The 16,241-nt window shown below is 42.2% G+C and overlaps 1 protein-coding gene across 3 annotated transcripts in view; it reads left to right on the top strand.

The window, feature by feature from the left end:
* ARHGEF26 (Rho guanine nucleotide exchange factor 26) overlaps positions 1-13,917 on the top strand; it is a 78,671-nt gene extending 64,754 nt beyond the window's left edge. For all 3 annotated transcript variants that reach the window (XM_081190136.1, XM_081190137.1, XM_081190138.1), the window contains 4 exons: positions 154-363; positions 7,381-7,448; positions 8,081-8,185; positions 8,850-13,917. In XM_081190136.1, the coding sequence (XP_081046262.1) occupies positions 154-363; positions 7,381-7,448; positions 8,081-8,185; positions 8,850-8,992 (526 nt within the window). In that variant the 3' untranslated portion in view covers positions 8,993-13,917. The remainder of the gene's footprint in view (positions 1-153; positions 364-7,380; positions 7,449-8,080; positions 8,186-8,849) is intronic.
* Positions 13,918-16,241: the final 2,324 nt, after the last annotated feature.

The following is a 16,241-nucleotide window of genomic DNA, read 5'->3' as shown; positions in this document are numbered from 1 at the left end:
TTTACCGAAAGGCTGAAAATGTCTGAATAATGATGTGCAATGGACTGTAATCTGAGATTGGCTTTATTGTAGAACATGACTTCCTGGTGCATTTAGTAGCGTTTTGACTCTAAGCAATTGTCTGTCTCTTCTACCCGCTTTTTGTATTTGCAGTGAAGAGAGCTACAATGTCACAGACTATTCCTTAAGGGATCAACTGTTAGTTGAACAGTGTGACAGCGAAGAGCTGAATTCCTCTCCTGTAAAAAACAGCACACCTATTCTTTACTCTCGGCAGACTTCTGCAAATCACCTCTTCAGATTAACTGTCCTAAACAACCATGCAGGAGAGAAGATTGAACTCCTGCTGGGAACTGAAACTCAGTAAGTAAATAACACATTTTTCTCAATCTGTCTTTCACCTCGGGTCATCTATATATTTGACTGGAACGTATAGTTATTCTATTAGTCTCTTTAAAGATTCTGCTGGCCTTTGTCTAGGAAATGTAAAATACCGGTAGTAAAATATGCCTGAATTTTCATTGGCCAGAAAAACCACAAATTTGATAAGCTAATAACGAACTCTTTACTCACTTCATAAGACTGCTTGTCGCTGTTGTTTTTATATGCTGCTCATCTGACTTGGTTGCCCCAGCCACTCTGTGAGGCGCCCAACAAAATATTAAGAATGCAGTAAAACATCAAATATTAAAAACTTCCCTATACAGAGCTGCCTACAGATCTTTTTCTAAAAGTCAAATAGTTGTTTATTTCCTTGACATCTGATGACAAGGCGTCCCACAGGCCTTATGCCTGCTTCCCTGAACCTTCATTTCTCACACTGAAGGAACCACCAGAAGGCCCTCGGAGCTAGACTTCAGTGTCTGGGCTGAAAGATGGGGGTGGAGGCACTCCTTCAGGTATACAGAACTCAGGCCGTTTAGGGCTTTCAAGGTCAGCACCAACACTTTGAATTGTGCTCGGAAACATAAATGTCAGATAGTAGCCTAGTTTGCATGTTACATTAGACCATAGTAAACTATGGTTTGATAGTTGAGCAGGTGGTGTCCACTGCTCAAGTTCCCAGGATGCTCTGCTCCCGCTCTCCTAAATGGCCTCAGCCCTGTATACCTGAAGGAGTATCTCCACCCCCATCGTTCTGCCTGGGCACTGAGGTCCAGCACCAAGGGCCTTCTGGCGGTTCCCTCACTGCAAGAAGTGAGGCTACAGGGAACCAGGTAGAGGGCCTTCTCGGTAGTGGCACCCACCCTGTGGAACGCCCTCCCACCAGATGTCAAAGAAATAAACAACTATCTGACGTTTAGAAGACATCTGAAGGCAGCCCTGTTTAGGAAAGTTTTTTAATGACTGATGTTTTACTGTATTTTTAATCTTGTGTTAGAAGCCGCCAAGAGTGGCAGGGTATGTGTGTGTGTGTGTGTGTGTGTGTGTGTGTGTGTGTGTATTATGTGGTTGTGCTGGAAATGAAAGCAGTCGTGGTCTGACTTGTCATGTCACCAGAGCTCAGATTTGTGGTTTGTTTCCTCCAAACCAACCATGAGTGGCAAGTTGAGACAAACCTTGGTTACCACTTGTCATTTGTTTGGACGAAACAAACCAGGAACCCAGATTTGGGCAACAAAAAAAGACTGCGTCAGGAACGGTGGTGGTGGGAGCGGCACTGTGGGAATAATTCAGCAGCATGTACCAGCACACTGCTTTTTCACATTTAGCCATGGTTTATTTTAAACTTTGGTTTAATGTAGCATATAGACAAGGCAGCTGTTGATAACCAACCAGTAAAGTATCATTCATATTTTTTGCTTCAGTAAGCATTAGGATGCTTAGGATTGTTTCCGTAATGCAGAGGTTTTTCACAGCGAGCTTGCCTATGCCAGTGAAATGTTAAAGCAAAAAAGGAAGAGGCAGAAAGAAACCTTTTCAAGAGAAGCAGGAATGTGGAGAACCTGACTTGCCGTGGGGAAGTGAATCTTGTGGCATGTTAATTCAGTGTTCAATTTATATGAAAGGGCACATGACTGGGTGGCCACTCTATTCTTTTAGATGAAAGATAGGTTCAGTGGAGAGACAGTAAGGGGCTCAAGTCATCCAATGAGCATTTTGGCTGAGAAAGGATTTGAATGTAGTTTCTCCAGTTCAAGTCTATCTCACAAAACGCAAGCCTAAGCAAAGGTGCCCCCGTCTCTGGTGTTTCTGGACAGTAACTTCCATCATCCTTGATCATTGTTCATGCTGAATGGGGCTTATGGGAGTTGGAGTCCAGCAATATCTGGAGGACACAGAGTGTTAAACTATCCATGTTGTGGAGATTTCAGAAGAATACTTCCACACATCAGCACTGTGCAGAAACAGCATCTCAGGCCAGAATGGCTCTTTGAACACAGCATTTGAGTCCAAAAAAAAATGCAAGAAAAGGAAGTAGATAGTAGGGAATCTCTTGAGGCCTTTACAGAATCAGATGTTGGAAGTGTGGGCGGGAGACTCTTGATTGCTAGCAACTGTTCAGTGGAGTTGTGTTTTCATCTGTAATCAAGCCATTCAGTGGTTAGTGGCACCCTTTATTATTTTTAATACCTATTTTTAATCATTTAGGTTTGCGTTTTTAAAGTCACACAAGATGAAACATCTGGAAGCCATGTTATGGAACTGTTTACATTGATGAGGGAACCTAACCATTCCTAGGGAGGCCCAGAAAGTGGAGATGAATATACATAGTTGGGCTTTTTGTTGTTTTTTGCTGTGTGGTTTGGTCCCATATCCTCTCCATATGTGAGATGTGTGGGTGGCTTCTACTAAGTACCCAAAAGGAGAGGCAGGGGAAAGAGAAGTATTCAAGTTTTGGTCAGTTTCACATTAAATACTAATAAGCTTAAATCTGAGAGATATTTCTCTTCATCCGAGATCTATCACGTGCTAATTTACTTGAATACGGAACATCTCTGTTGTTAAATTGTCATAGAAGAGCTAAGTCAGGTGATCACAATATGTCCGTGTGTTTGTGTATATACAGTGGTACCTCAGGTTACAGACGCTTCAGGTTACAGACTCCGCGAACCCAGAAATAGTACCTCGGGTTAAGAACTTTGCTTCAGGATGAGAACAGAAATCGTGCTCCAGCGACGCAGCAGCAGCAGTGGGAGGCCCCATTAGCTAAAGTGGCACCTCAGGTTAAGAATAGTTTCCGGTTAAGAACGGATCTCCAGAACGAATTAAGTTCTTAACCCAAGGTACCACTGTATAATAATCCAAAGCAATGGGAGTTCTGAACTTTGTTCAGCTCATCTGAATGAAGTGCCAGTATGCAGACCAATGATATCAATTGTGAGGCTGTGATACCAGGGAAAAGAAGAGTTGGTTATGCCTAGGTTCATTTTTGTGTTAATCAATTTATGTGCCACATCTTCTATCTCTTATGTGGATATCTTGAATATTAATTGGATGTCTTCTTTCTCTTTCTTGCTGTCTCAGCTGCCCTGGGCTTTTTTAGGAAGAATGGTTGGAAAAAATTCTGATAAGCGTTGGTGTAACTGTTGAAACCTTGATAGACCCCACCTGCTCCCTTTACTGCGTAGAATGCATTCATTGGTTTTATGCAGATGCACTTAACAAAATACCTTTCCAAATAGATTTTAGCCTTTCTGATCCCATCTGGTTATCACCCCTTTGCTCATTGGGGCAAATTGTTTTTTAAATGGTGTGGCATTTAGGTGTGGGGTGAATAACAAAAGCTCAGAGTGATTCTACCCATCTCCCCATCCCCCCCCAAAAAAACCCAAAGCCAAACAACGATGCCTTGAAAATTTAGTAACACAACAAGCAGGTTAAATGGTTGCAGTGGTACCTCGGGTTACATACATTTCAGGTTACATACGCTTCAAGTTACAGACTCCACTAACCCAGAAATAGTACCTTGGGTTAAGAACTTTGCTTCAGGATGAGAACAGAAATCGTGCTCCAGCGACGCAGCAGCAGCAGCAGGAGGCCCCATTAGCTAAAGTGGTGCTTCAGGTTAAGAACAGTTTCAGGTTAAGAACGGACCTCCGGAACGAATTAAGTACTTAACCGAAGGTACCACTGTACTGAGAAAAAGCTTTTTTCTGAAATGAAAACTTTTATTATTATTAAATTTAGATGCCACTCTGTACCCGCAGGTCTCAGGGCGGCTCACAGGGTAAAATCACAATATAAAAACACAGAATACACAATCAAAATAAAAACAAGAACAACCCAATAACACCCCCCCCCCCACATTTTAAAATAAAACTAGGCTTTATTGAGTAGCTAATAATAAAAAGCAAAATTTAAAAAGAGGGAAATACATCCCCCTGAGATCTATGGGTATAGAGTGGTATACAAATTTAATTAATCAACGATGACAGCAACAATCCTAGATTAGACCATTTACCCAACCAAGCCAATAGCTATCGGTTTGCATCCTTCAGTTCAGCCTGACAGAAACTGGTCATAAAAATGTGGTCCTGCGACAGTTTGAATTTCTGGTTCTGTTTTGCTCCATGTAAAGATTCCCCACATAGACCCAGTTTAATCAATGGCATTACTGTATTGCTAAAAATTGTAACATGTACAGGATTTTGTTATTGCTGTTCTGGGGCTTTGTTGTTTGCAATATATTTCATTTTAGCTAAGCACTGTAGTTCATGTAGTCAATAGTGGATTTGATGAAACCATGGAAACTGTCTAGCAAAATTTGATACAGCCTGGGGGAAAACTCTGGAGTTCAGGGGGAAGAGGGTCAGCCTTTTTCTTCTGGCCAAGTTTCAAAGATTGTTCAGTTGTAGACGATAGCAACAAGAAACATCTTGTTTGCTGTGGTACAGATCCTGACTCAAGAAAATTCCTTGGGATACCATAAGCATCCAAGTAGCTTTCCACAAAACTCAAAAGATTGTATCTGTCTCCATGGAAACTGTGGGGTTAAGTGGGGGGGTATCTACACAATCGCCCATAATGAAGTCTTGCCGAAGATGTTTTACAGTATTTTTCTTTCCAGAAATTAAAGTAGCCCTGAAATTTCTTATTGTACTTGTTTCTTACATTAAACCACTTATATACTGCAACAATATTAGAATAGCAAGTGTAATGATGTCGATGATTTAGATATGATTCCTGCATTGCAGTGTGGCTGGACTAGATGATACCTTGCAACACAACAATTCTGTGGTTCCAGGAGTAAAGTCAGTTTCCAAACCCATGAGCAATAGTTGCTGGAAATACCGTCTGTTCCGGCGTGCAAGACGAATTTTAATCCCTGGAAAATCACCCCCAAAGTCGGGGGTTGTCTTATACGCCGGGTATACGTGGAGCCGGGACGCGGGTGGCACTGTGGATTAAACCACATAGCCTAGGGCTTGTCGATCAGAAGGTCGGCGGTTCAAATTCCCGCAACAGGGTGAGCTCCCTTTGCTCGGTCTGTGCTTCTGCCAACCAAGCAGTTCGAAAGCACATCGAAGTGCAAGTAGATAAATTGGTACTGCTCTGGCGGGAAGGTAAACGGCGTTTCCGTGCGCTCCTCTGGTTTGCCAGAAGCAGCTTAATCATGCTGGCCACATGACCCGGAAGCTGTACACCGGCTCCCTTGGCCAATAAAGCAAGATGAGCGCCGCAACCCCAGAGTCGTCCGTGACTGGACCTAATGGTCAGGGGTCCCTTTACCTTTATACACGGAGCCACCTGTTGGGAAGGAGGAGAGGGAGCCCGTGAGCAGAGGCGCCCCTTCTGTCGTCGCTCCTCCTCCCTCCCCACAGAAGGGGACGCAGCTGCCACTCTCTCCTCACTGTGGAAAGTCCTTCTGAGCGCTGCACTCACCCGCCCGCCTGCTGCTGCCATGGGAGCCGGATCTGGCCTCCGCCGTGGCTGCGCGGGGCTTCACTTGGCTCGCGGGCGCCATGAAGAGCCTGCCGCAGTGAGGTGGTTCACGGCTTTGGCCAGGGCTCCAAGGAGCTGGGCATCCCCACAGATGAGGGCGGCGGAGGCCAAGGCGGCCGCTCACAGCTTTTTCCCGGAGGGAGGGAGTTCCGCCCAGTAAACGCCTCACACGCCTCGGGCTGCTGCTGCTGCAACGGCAGAGGCAGCGGAGGGGTGCGCGCTCTGACCCTGGCGGCGCTTGGCAGGCGGCCAAACTCTATAACAGCAAAAGTTGGGGGGTCGTCTTATACGCCCAGTTGCCTAATACGCAGTAGTTGTCTCCTACAACTGCCCAAGCTTTAAATATGTAATTGTCTTTCTTCAGTTGAAAAAAGGAATTTGTTGCAAGAAGAAAAGTTACCTCACAAGCCTTGGTTCCATTTGATAACTACTCAGAGCTTTTAAGCCAGCGGTGGATGCAAGCGTTTGCATGCGATGGGGGTGAGCTCCCATTGCTCTGCCGTAGCTCCTGCTGGTCTCATCTTTCCTTCCTTTCAGTCATTTTTTCTTTATGTACTGAAACTTTGTATGACTCGATAGCTCGTTTTTGAAGAGTTTGCTGGATTCATTCCTACCCTTTCCGGTCTGAAAAATGAACCTCAAGCTGTCTTACATGCATCATAAACCACCATAGATATATAACTGGGATTCCAGGATTTTAAAAGCGGCTATAACTTTCCCGAAAAGGTATTCTCCTGTTGAATGACCTAAGTGAGAATCCCTTTCACAATGGTCGCACTGAAGATTACATTTCACTGAAAAAAAGCTTTGTGTGGTACCAGTGCATAACGACATGCCTAGGTCTTTAAATCTGTTCTTTTGAAACAGATCGTAGCTTAGCCGTTTGTATGAATGGTTTGGTGGGAAATTATTCTTGGCCATTTCATCAGTTATCAAAATGCCTCCTAGATATTTTTTTTTTTTTTTTTTTTGCTTTGGAAAGGTATATAGTTCTTCAACTAAAATCATTATTTCAACTCCGATTTTCTCCATCCTGCTGTTCTGTTAACAATATATGGGTTTGGAGCACTGCAGGGCTTTAATATACCCTTGTCAATAAGATGGGAATTCTCTGGCATAGATTTGAAATGTCTTTGCTTGCAGAGAGCTATGTAAAATGCTGGATTGTGTGATTCTGCTTGTTTCCTTCTGCTGCCCAGAAAAACACTTATGTTTCAGAAGCCTCACCCAGTATCCCTGTCAGCTAGTACAGAAGACATATTCCTAAGGTTAATATATGAGTTGTCTACTGGGGAAGGGCCATAGCTCAGTGGCTGAACATTTGCTTTGCATGTAGAAATGGGATTTCCTAACAGACAGACACAAAGAGGCCTTCAGAGAAGATGAATATACTTTCCCATAACAGTGAGGGAGGCTTTGAGTTCAGGGAGTGCAACAAGGGCCATATATCAGCCGACTGAAAAACACACTTCAACCTTTCATCTCCTTTTCCAGGAATGAGTGTGCTCGCTGGATTACTGCACTTGGGAAGAGTAGCGATAGAGGAACCGTGGACCGGACAAGTAAGTGAGCAGTGAAACTGTTCTTCGGGGCTTTGACACGAGATGCACTTTATACAGATCTTAAAACATAGAAGTAAATCTGTTGCCTTTCAGTATTTTGTTGTTGTTGGGGAGAGGGAACGAAGGACCATAACTGTAATCATCTAATAATTCTCTCTGAACCATTTTCTTTTGTGTTAAGCAAAAAGGAAAGCATATTAGCTCTCTGGAAAATTGGGTGAATTAAAGAGACATGCTCCAATAAGGGTGATTGCAAGATGTCTCTATCGTACTACTTGGTAAAATGGTTGTTTGAATCCTTTAAAAAAGGAGAAGAGGCAGAGAAGATATAGAAGTTCTAATTCAAAATAATTCTAAAACTCGTGATCCAGACAACTAGGTACATGAAGTCCTGTTGTATTCAATGGGGCATGATTGAAATTGGTTTTCCATTTAATGCATTTTTTTTTAAAAAAACTTAAATGTGTCAAAGAGCCATTGTAGTTTGTCTGCTGTTGACCAATGCCTTTTTATCAAATCATTTGGTTCCTGGAAAGTGAGCTGGGAAGCAATCAGCTTGTCTTTTGTTATCACTTAAACTGAGCTTACCCTCAGATTTACCATGTGGATCAATAAATATTCTCTCTTCTCAGCACTAACCCAGGTAGAAGTCATCAGATCATACACTGCGAAGCAATCAGATGAGTTATCTCTCCAAGTTGCTGATGTAGTTCTGGTCTCTCAGAAAGTTAATGATGGTGAGTGGAATTGCCTATTGCTTAGCTGCCATAAATGGAAACAGTCATTTCATACCATCACAAGGATACTTAGCATCTGCCTTAAAGCTAAACCACAGGAGACCTGGGGATGGGTGAATCGGTACAGTTCAGTTTTCCACATCAGTCTGCAGTTTTTTGGGTGTGTTTTTTAAAGAAAGTCCTCAATTAACTTTATTAGCATTTTAACACAAATTTCTCCTAATACAAACATTTTTGTAAGGTTTCTTTGTTTAATATAAAGCATTTTTCTGCACATTTCAATCTACTGTACACATTACTTGGTGGAGACTTATGCCCTAGGTAAACTAGTACCTTGCTTACGATATATTGGTATGACTACTGCAAAGGAAAGACATAGCTTCAATTGGCCACAATATCAGAAAGCAAACAATTATCAGCTTATCACTGAATACACTTGCAAGTGGGCATATCGAAAACATTTGGCTGGCCACTCTGTGAAGCGGGATACTGACTCAAGGTTATAAGTTTATACCCACTTTCCTGGGAGAAAGCCATATTGAAATCGGTTTGACTTCCTTCTGAGTGGACCTGTGTAGTAGGATCAGTAGAGCTTTGATCTGATCCAGCAGGGACCTTCTGTTTTAAAGAAGCATCATATTTAGTACTTCATTATACATTTCAGGTTGGTATGAAGGCGAGCGATTGCGGGACGGAGAGAGAGGCTGGTTCCCAATGGAATGTGCCAAGGAGATCACTTGCCAAGCCACAATTGAGAAGAACATGGAAAGAATGGGACGCTTGCTGGGCCTAGAAACAAACGTATAGACCCTCACTGCCGTATCTGTTCTCTAGGGTTTGCACTGAGGAACATCTGGGGCTTCTTGGTCTCATCCAGATGGCCATTTTATCGTTGAAGCATGTGAAAATAACCACTCGCAGATAGGTGTCGTCATTAGGAACGGAAGCAGCCATAAAAGCAATTGCATGCTGGTGGGGCTGTTCAGTACAAAGCAGTAACAGGTCGAACTTTTTATTTCTTTTTTATAACCAATAGTCACTTTTAATTAAAACCTGATTTTACACTTATAAAGAGTTCCTAATAGAATTATGACTTCCTTGGATTATCACAGTGGGCTAACAACTCTTGAGTCAATTTGAATGCACCTCCTTTGTTTTACAGACCAGCTCTGGAACCTGCTCAATTTATCTTCCCTTTTACATTCATTGCTAGACCCTTTGGATTTCTGTATAATTTTCTCAGTCATCAAGGGAGGCCAGTGTGCAAAAGCAGGCGTTAGCTGGGGGTCCACATCTTGATTCAATCAGCTGGATATGTGCATCTTTTGATGTCCAGATAGAGCCATTGAGTAGAATCTACCAAGCATTAGCTACGACTAAAGCCTGTTGAAATATGTGACGGGTGCAGCTAAATGACCACTCTGTTGATTTCACTACAGTTCACAAGTCTTGAGACTCCATCTTGCCATGTGATGCCCCAAATCTTCCTGATGCAGTGCACATGGAAGGCGTTGAGGTGCCGCTCCTGGCGCATATAAGTTGCCCGTGTCTCGATGCCATAAAGCATTGTGCTCAATACGCAAGCCTGGTAGACCTTCATCTTGGTACTGGGTGTTAGCATCACATCCTCCCATACCCTTCTGGAGAGGAGAGCCATAGCTCAGTCCAGCTCAGTGTTGATGGCTATGCTGGAACCCAGGTAGGCAAAAATGTCTACCACCTCAAGCGTGTGGTCATCAGTGTTGATGTGTGAGGTGCTGGTGACATCCTGACCCAGGATATTGGTCTTTGCCAGGTTGATGGTGAAGCTGAACAGCTTGCAGGTTTGGGCAAAACTCGGTAGAGCTTCTCCTGAGTGCACTGTCCAGCTTTGTCGTCTGTAAACATCACCTCTCGGATAAGGACTTGCCAGAGTTTTGTCTTGGTGTGTAGACGTGCCAGGTTGAATGGACTCCCATCACTCCTTGAATTGAAGTACACTCCATCTTCAGTCGAGTGGACGGCATAGAAGAGCAACAGGGAGAACATGCCAAAGAGCAAGAACACAGCCCTGCTTCACACCACTCCTTATAGAGGTGTCTGTACACATACAGCTCTCTGTCCTCCTTTGGACAAGCAAGAGACAATATCAGAGTTCAGGGAAACATTCCAGCCAGCCAGCCAGAAGCAGTCAAGGAGGGCATAAAGCAAGACCAGTGAGAAGTGTGGCCTGGGGAGAATTTGTAACTAGGAAGAGGCCTGAGGGTCAGAAAGAGAAGCCTGGAGTTTCTGGGCCTGAGATTCCCTGCCCTTTCAATAAGCTAGACAAGTGTTGGGATTCTTACCAGGCAACAGACTCATGGGTAGGTGGTTTTGTTTTCACAATGCTAGCAACAAAGGGCTCTTCTGCAGTAACCCTCCCTTCAGAAAATGCATTGAGAAGGCAGATCCTGCATTAAGTCCTTCTTACCTATTCATTAGGGGACACGGGTGGCGCTGTGGGTTAAACCACAGAGCCTAGGACTTGCCGATCAGAAGGTTGGCGGTTCGAATCCCCGTGACGGGGTGAGCTCCCATTGCTCGATCCCTGCTCCTGCCAACCTAGCAGTTCGAAAGCACGTCAAAGTGCAAGTAGATAAATAGGTACCGCTCCGGCAGGAAGGTAAACGGCGTTTCCATGCACTGCTCTGGTTCGCCAGAAGCGGCTTAGTCATGCTGGCCACATGGCCCGGAAGCTGCACGCCAGCTCCCTCGGCCAATAAAGTGAGATGAGCGCCGCAACCCCAGAGTCGGCCACGACTGGACCTAATGGTCAGGGGTCCCTTTACCTTTACACCTATTCTCTGAATAAATGGGGTTTCTACTTTTAAAGAGCAGCTTCAAGAGCAGCTGGGTCTTAGTGCTACACAAGCATGCATGCTGGATTTTAGTTTCAGAGCAGGTATTTCCTCTCCCCCCGCCTCCCATTTTTTAATAATGCCTTGTTGAACTAACAGGTTACGTGACATTTTTGTACTATGCCTAACACCAGACAGGCAAATGCGCAGCACGAGAGCATCTCACGTGTTAACTGGATTGAGGAGCAGGCACTGGAGAGTCAGCTCTATATCTCTCGTAGCATTTTCTTAGGAACACATTTACAAGGCTAGAAATACTATTGATTTCCACGTTACGTCCAAGGTAAGTGTTTCGACCAAAATTAGTAGAGAGGAACAAGTTCAGTCCTCACTTGTGCTTTTGAAAATGTGTTCTAGCAGTTCCCTCCCGCCCAAAAAGCTGTTGAAGGGAGGCATTCGAAGATATTGTGTAACAAGGTTTGCCTGTGGACCTGGTATGGTTGGCCTTCCCTGGATTTAGCAGTTCTAAGTGCACTGTTATGAAATGGATACTATTACACATGGATGAAGCAAAAAATAGGAAGTGAAATCAGTCAAGGAATTGATTTTAAAGTGGCTGGACACAAGGACCATGTTCCAAAGTGTTGCCCTAATTTAGAGCAACTCAGTTGCATTTTATTTAAGCAGTCTTGCTCCCATCATCACAGCTAGCTACCTATGATTGAGGCTACTGGACTGTAGCCATAGTATACTGTCTCCCCCTGCCCCTCTGGAGAGGGGGAAATGTTATGATTTCATTGCCTGCTGAATGTCTCATGATAAATCTCCACTTAGGAGTCTTGGCAGGAATTTCTTGTGAAATGAAGATGTAAATAAGAGTTAATTTGTAATTGCATTTGTAATTAATTTATAAATAGGAATTCATTTGCAATGCGTTTCCTTTTTATGTAAATAAGCATGGCATTTTCTACATTTGTATTATAAGGAACTTTATAATTTCTCACTTTACAGGAATCAAACAGTGGTAAAATCTTTTGACATTTTTTCAGATGGATGGAAAATAGTACTGTAATATTCATGACATAACCAGACAATGAATTCAAATAGTGTTTAAACCTGCACATTACTTTCTACTGAAGCATGTATTAGTTACAAGCGCTGGAGCCCCTGTTATAAAGGCAAGTGCTGTATCTAAGGGTACAAAGGAAGCATGTACATTTTTGGAAAAGTTGTGGAAATGAAACGGCCTTTTGCGATTACCTTTATTTTAAGCAATGCTGTGAGTGGGAACCTGTGTAGGGTTCTTTGCACTACTTTCAATACATTAATCACTTTGCATGCAAATAAATCTGCTTCTACGCCCATCCATAAGACTGCAGTTCTTTTCCTTCGTAATGCAGAAATTATTACTAACCCAAGTAACCACTCAGTTTCAGTTATGCACAAGCAGTATTCACACCTGAACTGCTCGTTGCACAGGAGCTAAACTTTGTTCCCAAAAGGACACAATGAGTGACTTGCTAAGCACCATTCTGTACATTCTCTGGAAATACATTTCAAGGTAACGGGCCAATGAAAGATGAATGAGACTACTTTGAATCTTGTATAGACATTTAACAAGTCAAGGTAACGGCTAACTCTTTTATTGGGGAATGCTTTTATTGTCCCCACGCCCGGATTTGCTTTTTCTACATATCTACCAAGTATTTGCATACAATCAATAATCTATACACTGACTGCAATTCAAAGTGGGTAAAGGTGAACCCAAGTCATTGAGATTTAAGTTTGGCTTTAATTCAGTTAAAGGCATAACTTGATTTTTTTGTTTGACGACGGTGTTGTTGTTTCACACACAGTTCATAAATCAAGAAAGTATATGCACATCCAAAGCACCATAACCTGGAAAAACCTGAAACATAACTTCGAAACTGCCAAAATTGCTTAATTTTGTGCTAGCATCAATTCATTGTTACTAATTAATTTTCAGCCCATCATAGCTCAGTTAGTAGAGCATGATACTATCATGGGTTCATTGGGCAAGATCCCTGCATTGCAGGGGGTTGGACTAAATGACCCTCTTTGTCCCTTCCATCGCTACAAATCTATGATAATCACGATTATTTGCATGTACAAGTGTACACAAGTGGCATGTACACCTCATTACTCTTTTGTTCATGGTGATGAGAGGTGAGCATATTTCCACATTCCAGGAGGAAAAAGTGCCACTCTTACAATTCACTCACTGCTTTTTGAAAAAAGAAAAAAAAAAGGTTGGGGTTCTGGATTCATTACTGCCAAGCCAGAACTCTTGGCTGGCATAACTTTCTTAGCAAGGGCACAAGTGACTTTTAACACAATAGAAGAGAATGGTTTTAAATTACACTAGGCCATACAGCTGCAGCACTGACCTGCTCTGGGACAGCGGCTGCTCTTCGTGTCTTTCCTGAACCATTGTAATGTAGTCAAAGCTGGAATTTGTGTCTGGGCCCATAGCATGCTGAGCCCACACAAATCTAAAGATGCTTGGGGAAGGGGGAGATATTACATAATAGTCAAACTTTGTAGCCCCACTTAAATCAATGGATAATCTAATAATTTACTTATCCGGATACCACCTAGTGTGTAAACTTTTAACAACTCTAAACAGGATTGGTCTATATGACATAGCTGCCTAGCCATGAAATGTTAGAAAAGCCATTCTGAATTCTGCATTTCTCCTGACTTTTGAGTAGAACACTCAGCTGCTTTTGACTCAAATAAGTGTGCTGTTACAACATACTCTTAACACTATTGGAAAGCAGTGTGTGGGTTTGTTTTTTAAAAAGCTTTAATATTTCATTTTGTATAGTACTGCAATAACCACTATAATTATTTCCCACACTGCATATGAAACCCTTCCATTGCCCTCTAAAACAATCTCACTAAGACATCAAAATACAAATAGAGGCAGCGAAATTGTTTTCATGCATCACTGTCAAAATGGTGTTTCGGGTTTTTTGGTGGGAAGACTAACCCTTCCCTGTCAACATTCACACATTGAGTCCTGGAGCGTTTATCTCGAAGATAAAATCACACAAGATACTGCCCAGAGGCAATCTTCTTTGATATTTCACATTCAACACTATTGCCAAGTTACTAACAGCTTAGTGTGATCATTCTGAAATGTTTGGGGTGGTTTTTTTTTTCTATTTCATTGATCCAGCCCTACGTAAATATTTTATGACCTGTCTGTGGCTTCTGATGTTTTTCTTTTAACAAAATACATTGGACAGTGAACTTAAAAGTAAGACAGAAGATAATGGAAAATACTACACTAACATAGGTACAGTCCTTATCTTCTAACTTAGAATCACGTGCATTTAAAAGCAGGAATACTCTTTAAAAGAAGCTATGCATTCTACTCTCCAGTAACACAATTGGACCATGAGAACACCTACAAAAACAGTAGAATGAATATTGCCAGTCATCCTTACTGCACGAGCCTTTGTGAAATGGGAAATATTTTGTAAGACATCCTGTGATACCTGTATTTGGCACCTGATATAATACAGAGCATGGGCAAATGAACAAAAGCCTTCTGTTGCTTTCTCAATTTAACCACTACCTTGAGTAATAGACGGAAGTGATATGCAGATAACCTACTGGTGATGCCCTGGATATAGTAATTAATATAGTAATATAATTACGCAGAGTAGATGATGTCATAGAACTGTAACAGCATTTTAGACATTGCATCTTAAGTATGTTTTCATTTTCAGTTGCAGAACTCTGTATCCAAAAACAAATCAAGCAACCGTCAGTGCTTGGGTTGAAACTTACCTACCGGGAAAGCCGATACATGTGTTGGCTTCTACTTCAAGGCTTACCATAGTCATCTGGTTGGCCACTGGGAGAACAGGGTATTGGGTTTAGCTAGGCCTTTGATCTGATCCAGCAGCGCTCTTACCTAATGCAAAGAAAAAGCCCATTCGTGCATCTCTTCTTCCGCCAGAGAGCACACACAGTTTCATCTCCAGATAGAAACATCATGTAGCCTTGAGCAGTTGCATGACCACTTACGGACAGATAATATTTATTAAAGAAGTTCAAGCAACTGAGTGCAAGCGTTACTTGCCCACAGAAACTGGCTAGCTCATGTACCTAAGTTAATTAGTGGCACTTCAGCAGCCTGTGGGGGAAACTACCAGCGATTTACAGAGGTTTCCATACATGTCCCTTGGAGACAAATAGTCCATTTGGCTAATTAGAACTGCACAAGCTTTTGCATAATTGGTCTGAAGAAAAGCCTCACACTGTACTTTCTGATTATTGGCTCCTTTCTCGTTCATTAGCAAGATCTTAACAAAAAAGATTTAATTGCATTAGCTCTACTTAATGCCAATGTGTTCATTAATCAAGATACATCAATTTTATCAGAATTTTTAAATGGTAGAAAAATCAGTAATTGGGGGTGGGGTGGGGACAAGCCAGCAGTTCCAGAGGAGAAACACATATATACTATACAGAGAACAGTCCAAACTGGGTGAATGAACTCCAGTGGGAGTTCTTAATCGCTCACTAAACAGATTTCTAAATTAGGGTGTTTAGTAAAATGGGGTTCCCAAGATTTTGCCATTGCTTTTAAGGAAAATCAATTTGACAATTTGATGTAATTAGTCTATTCAAATCAAAATAGGAGATTTTCTGTGGGAAATCAGAGATATACAATGTTCAGAAACAAAACCTGGTACACATCAACCCTGCAATCATTGGTTATATTTCTACAACTAAATTTAAAACTTCCATTGCAACCTATAGGAACATTTTGGGGTGACAGTGAAGTGTTGTGACAACCATTTTTGTAACTGGTTTAGGAAAGGTCCTGTGAGCGAGCCACATATTCTCTCTGTGAGTTTTACGAAATGATCTGCATTTGCTTACGTTTTCTATTCAATATTAATTTGAAATCTTCCACTAGAAGCTGCCAGTTCCAGATCTTGCAGGTTCCTGCGATTTTAAACAGCAATACGGCGCACACAGTAATAATGTGCATATGAAAATGACTAGCATATAGGCATTTAATAAAGACACATGGGTTGATAAAAGTATTCCAAAAGAAACTCAAAAAAATCTTTGCATCACTGAAACAGCTACTCAGTGTACAGTTCATGTACACTTAAGCTCCACTGGAATGAAAGAGCCTATTGCAAGCCCCCGTCTCAAAACTACATTATTTGTCTAGGTTGGAGACTAAATCCTGC

This window comes from Podarcis bocagei (genome assembly GCF_964188305.1).
Source record: "Podarcis bocagei genome assembly, chromosome: 4".
NCBI classification, from domain to species: domain Eukaryota; kingdom Metazoa; phylum Chordata; class Lepidosauria; order Squamata; family Lacertidae; genus Podarcis; species Podarcis bocagei.
This window is presented reverse-complemented; position numbering and strand designations above follow the sequence as displayed.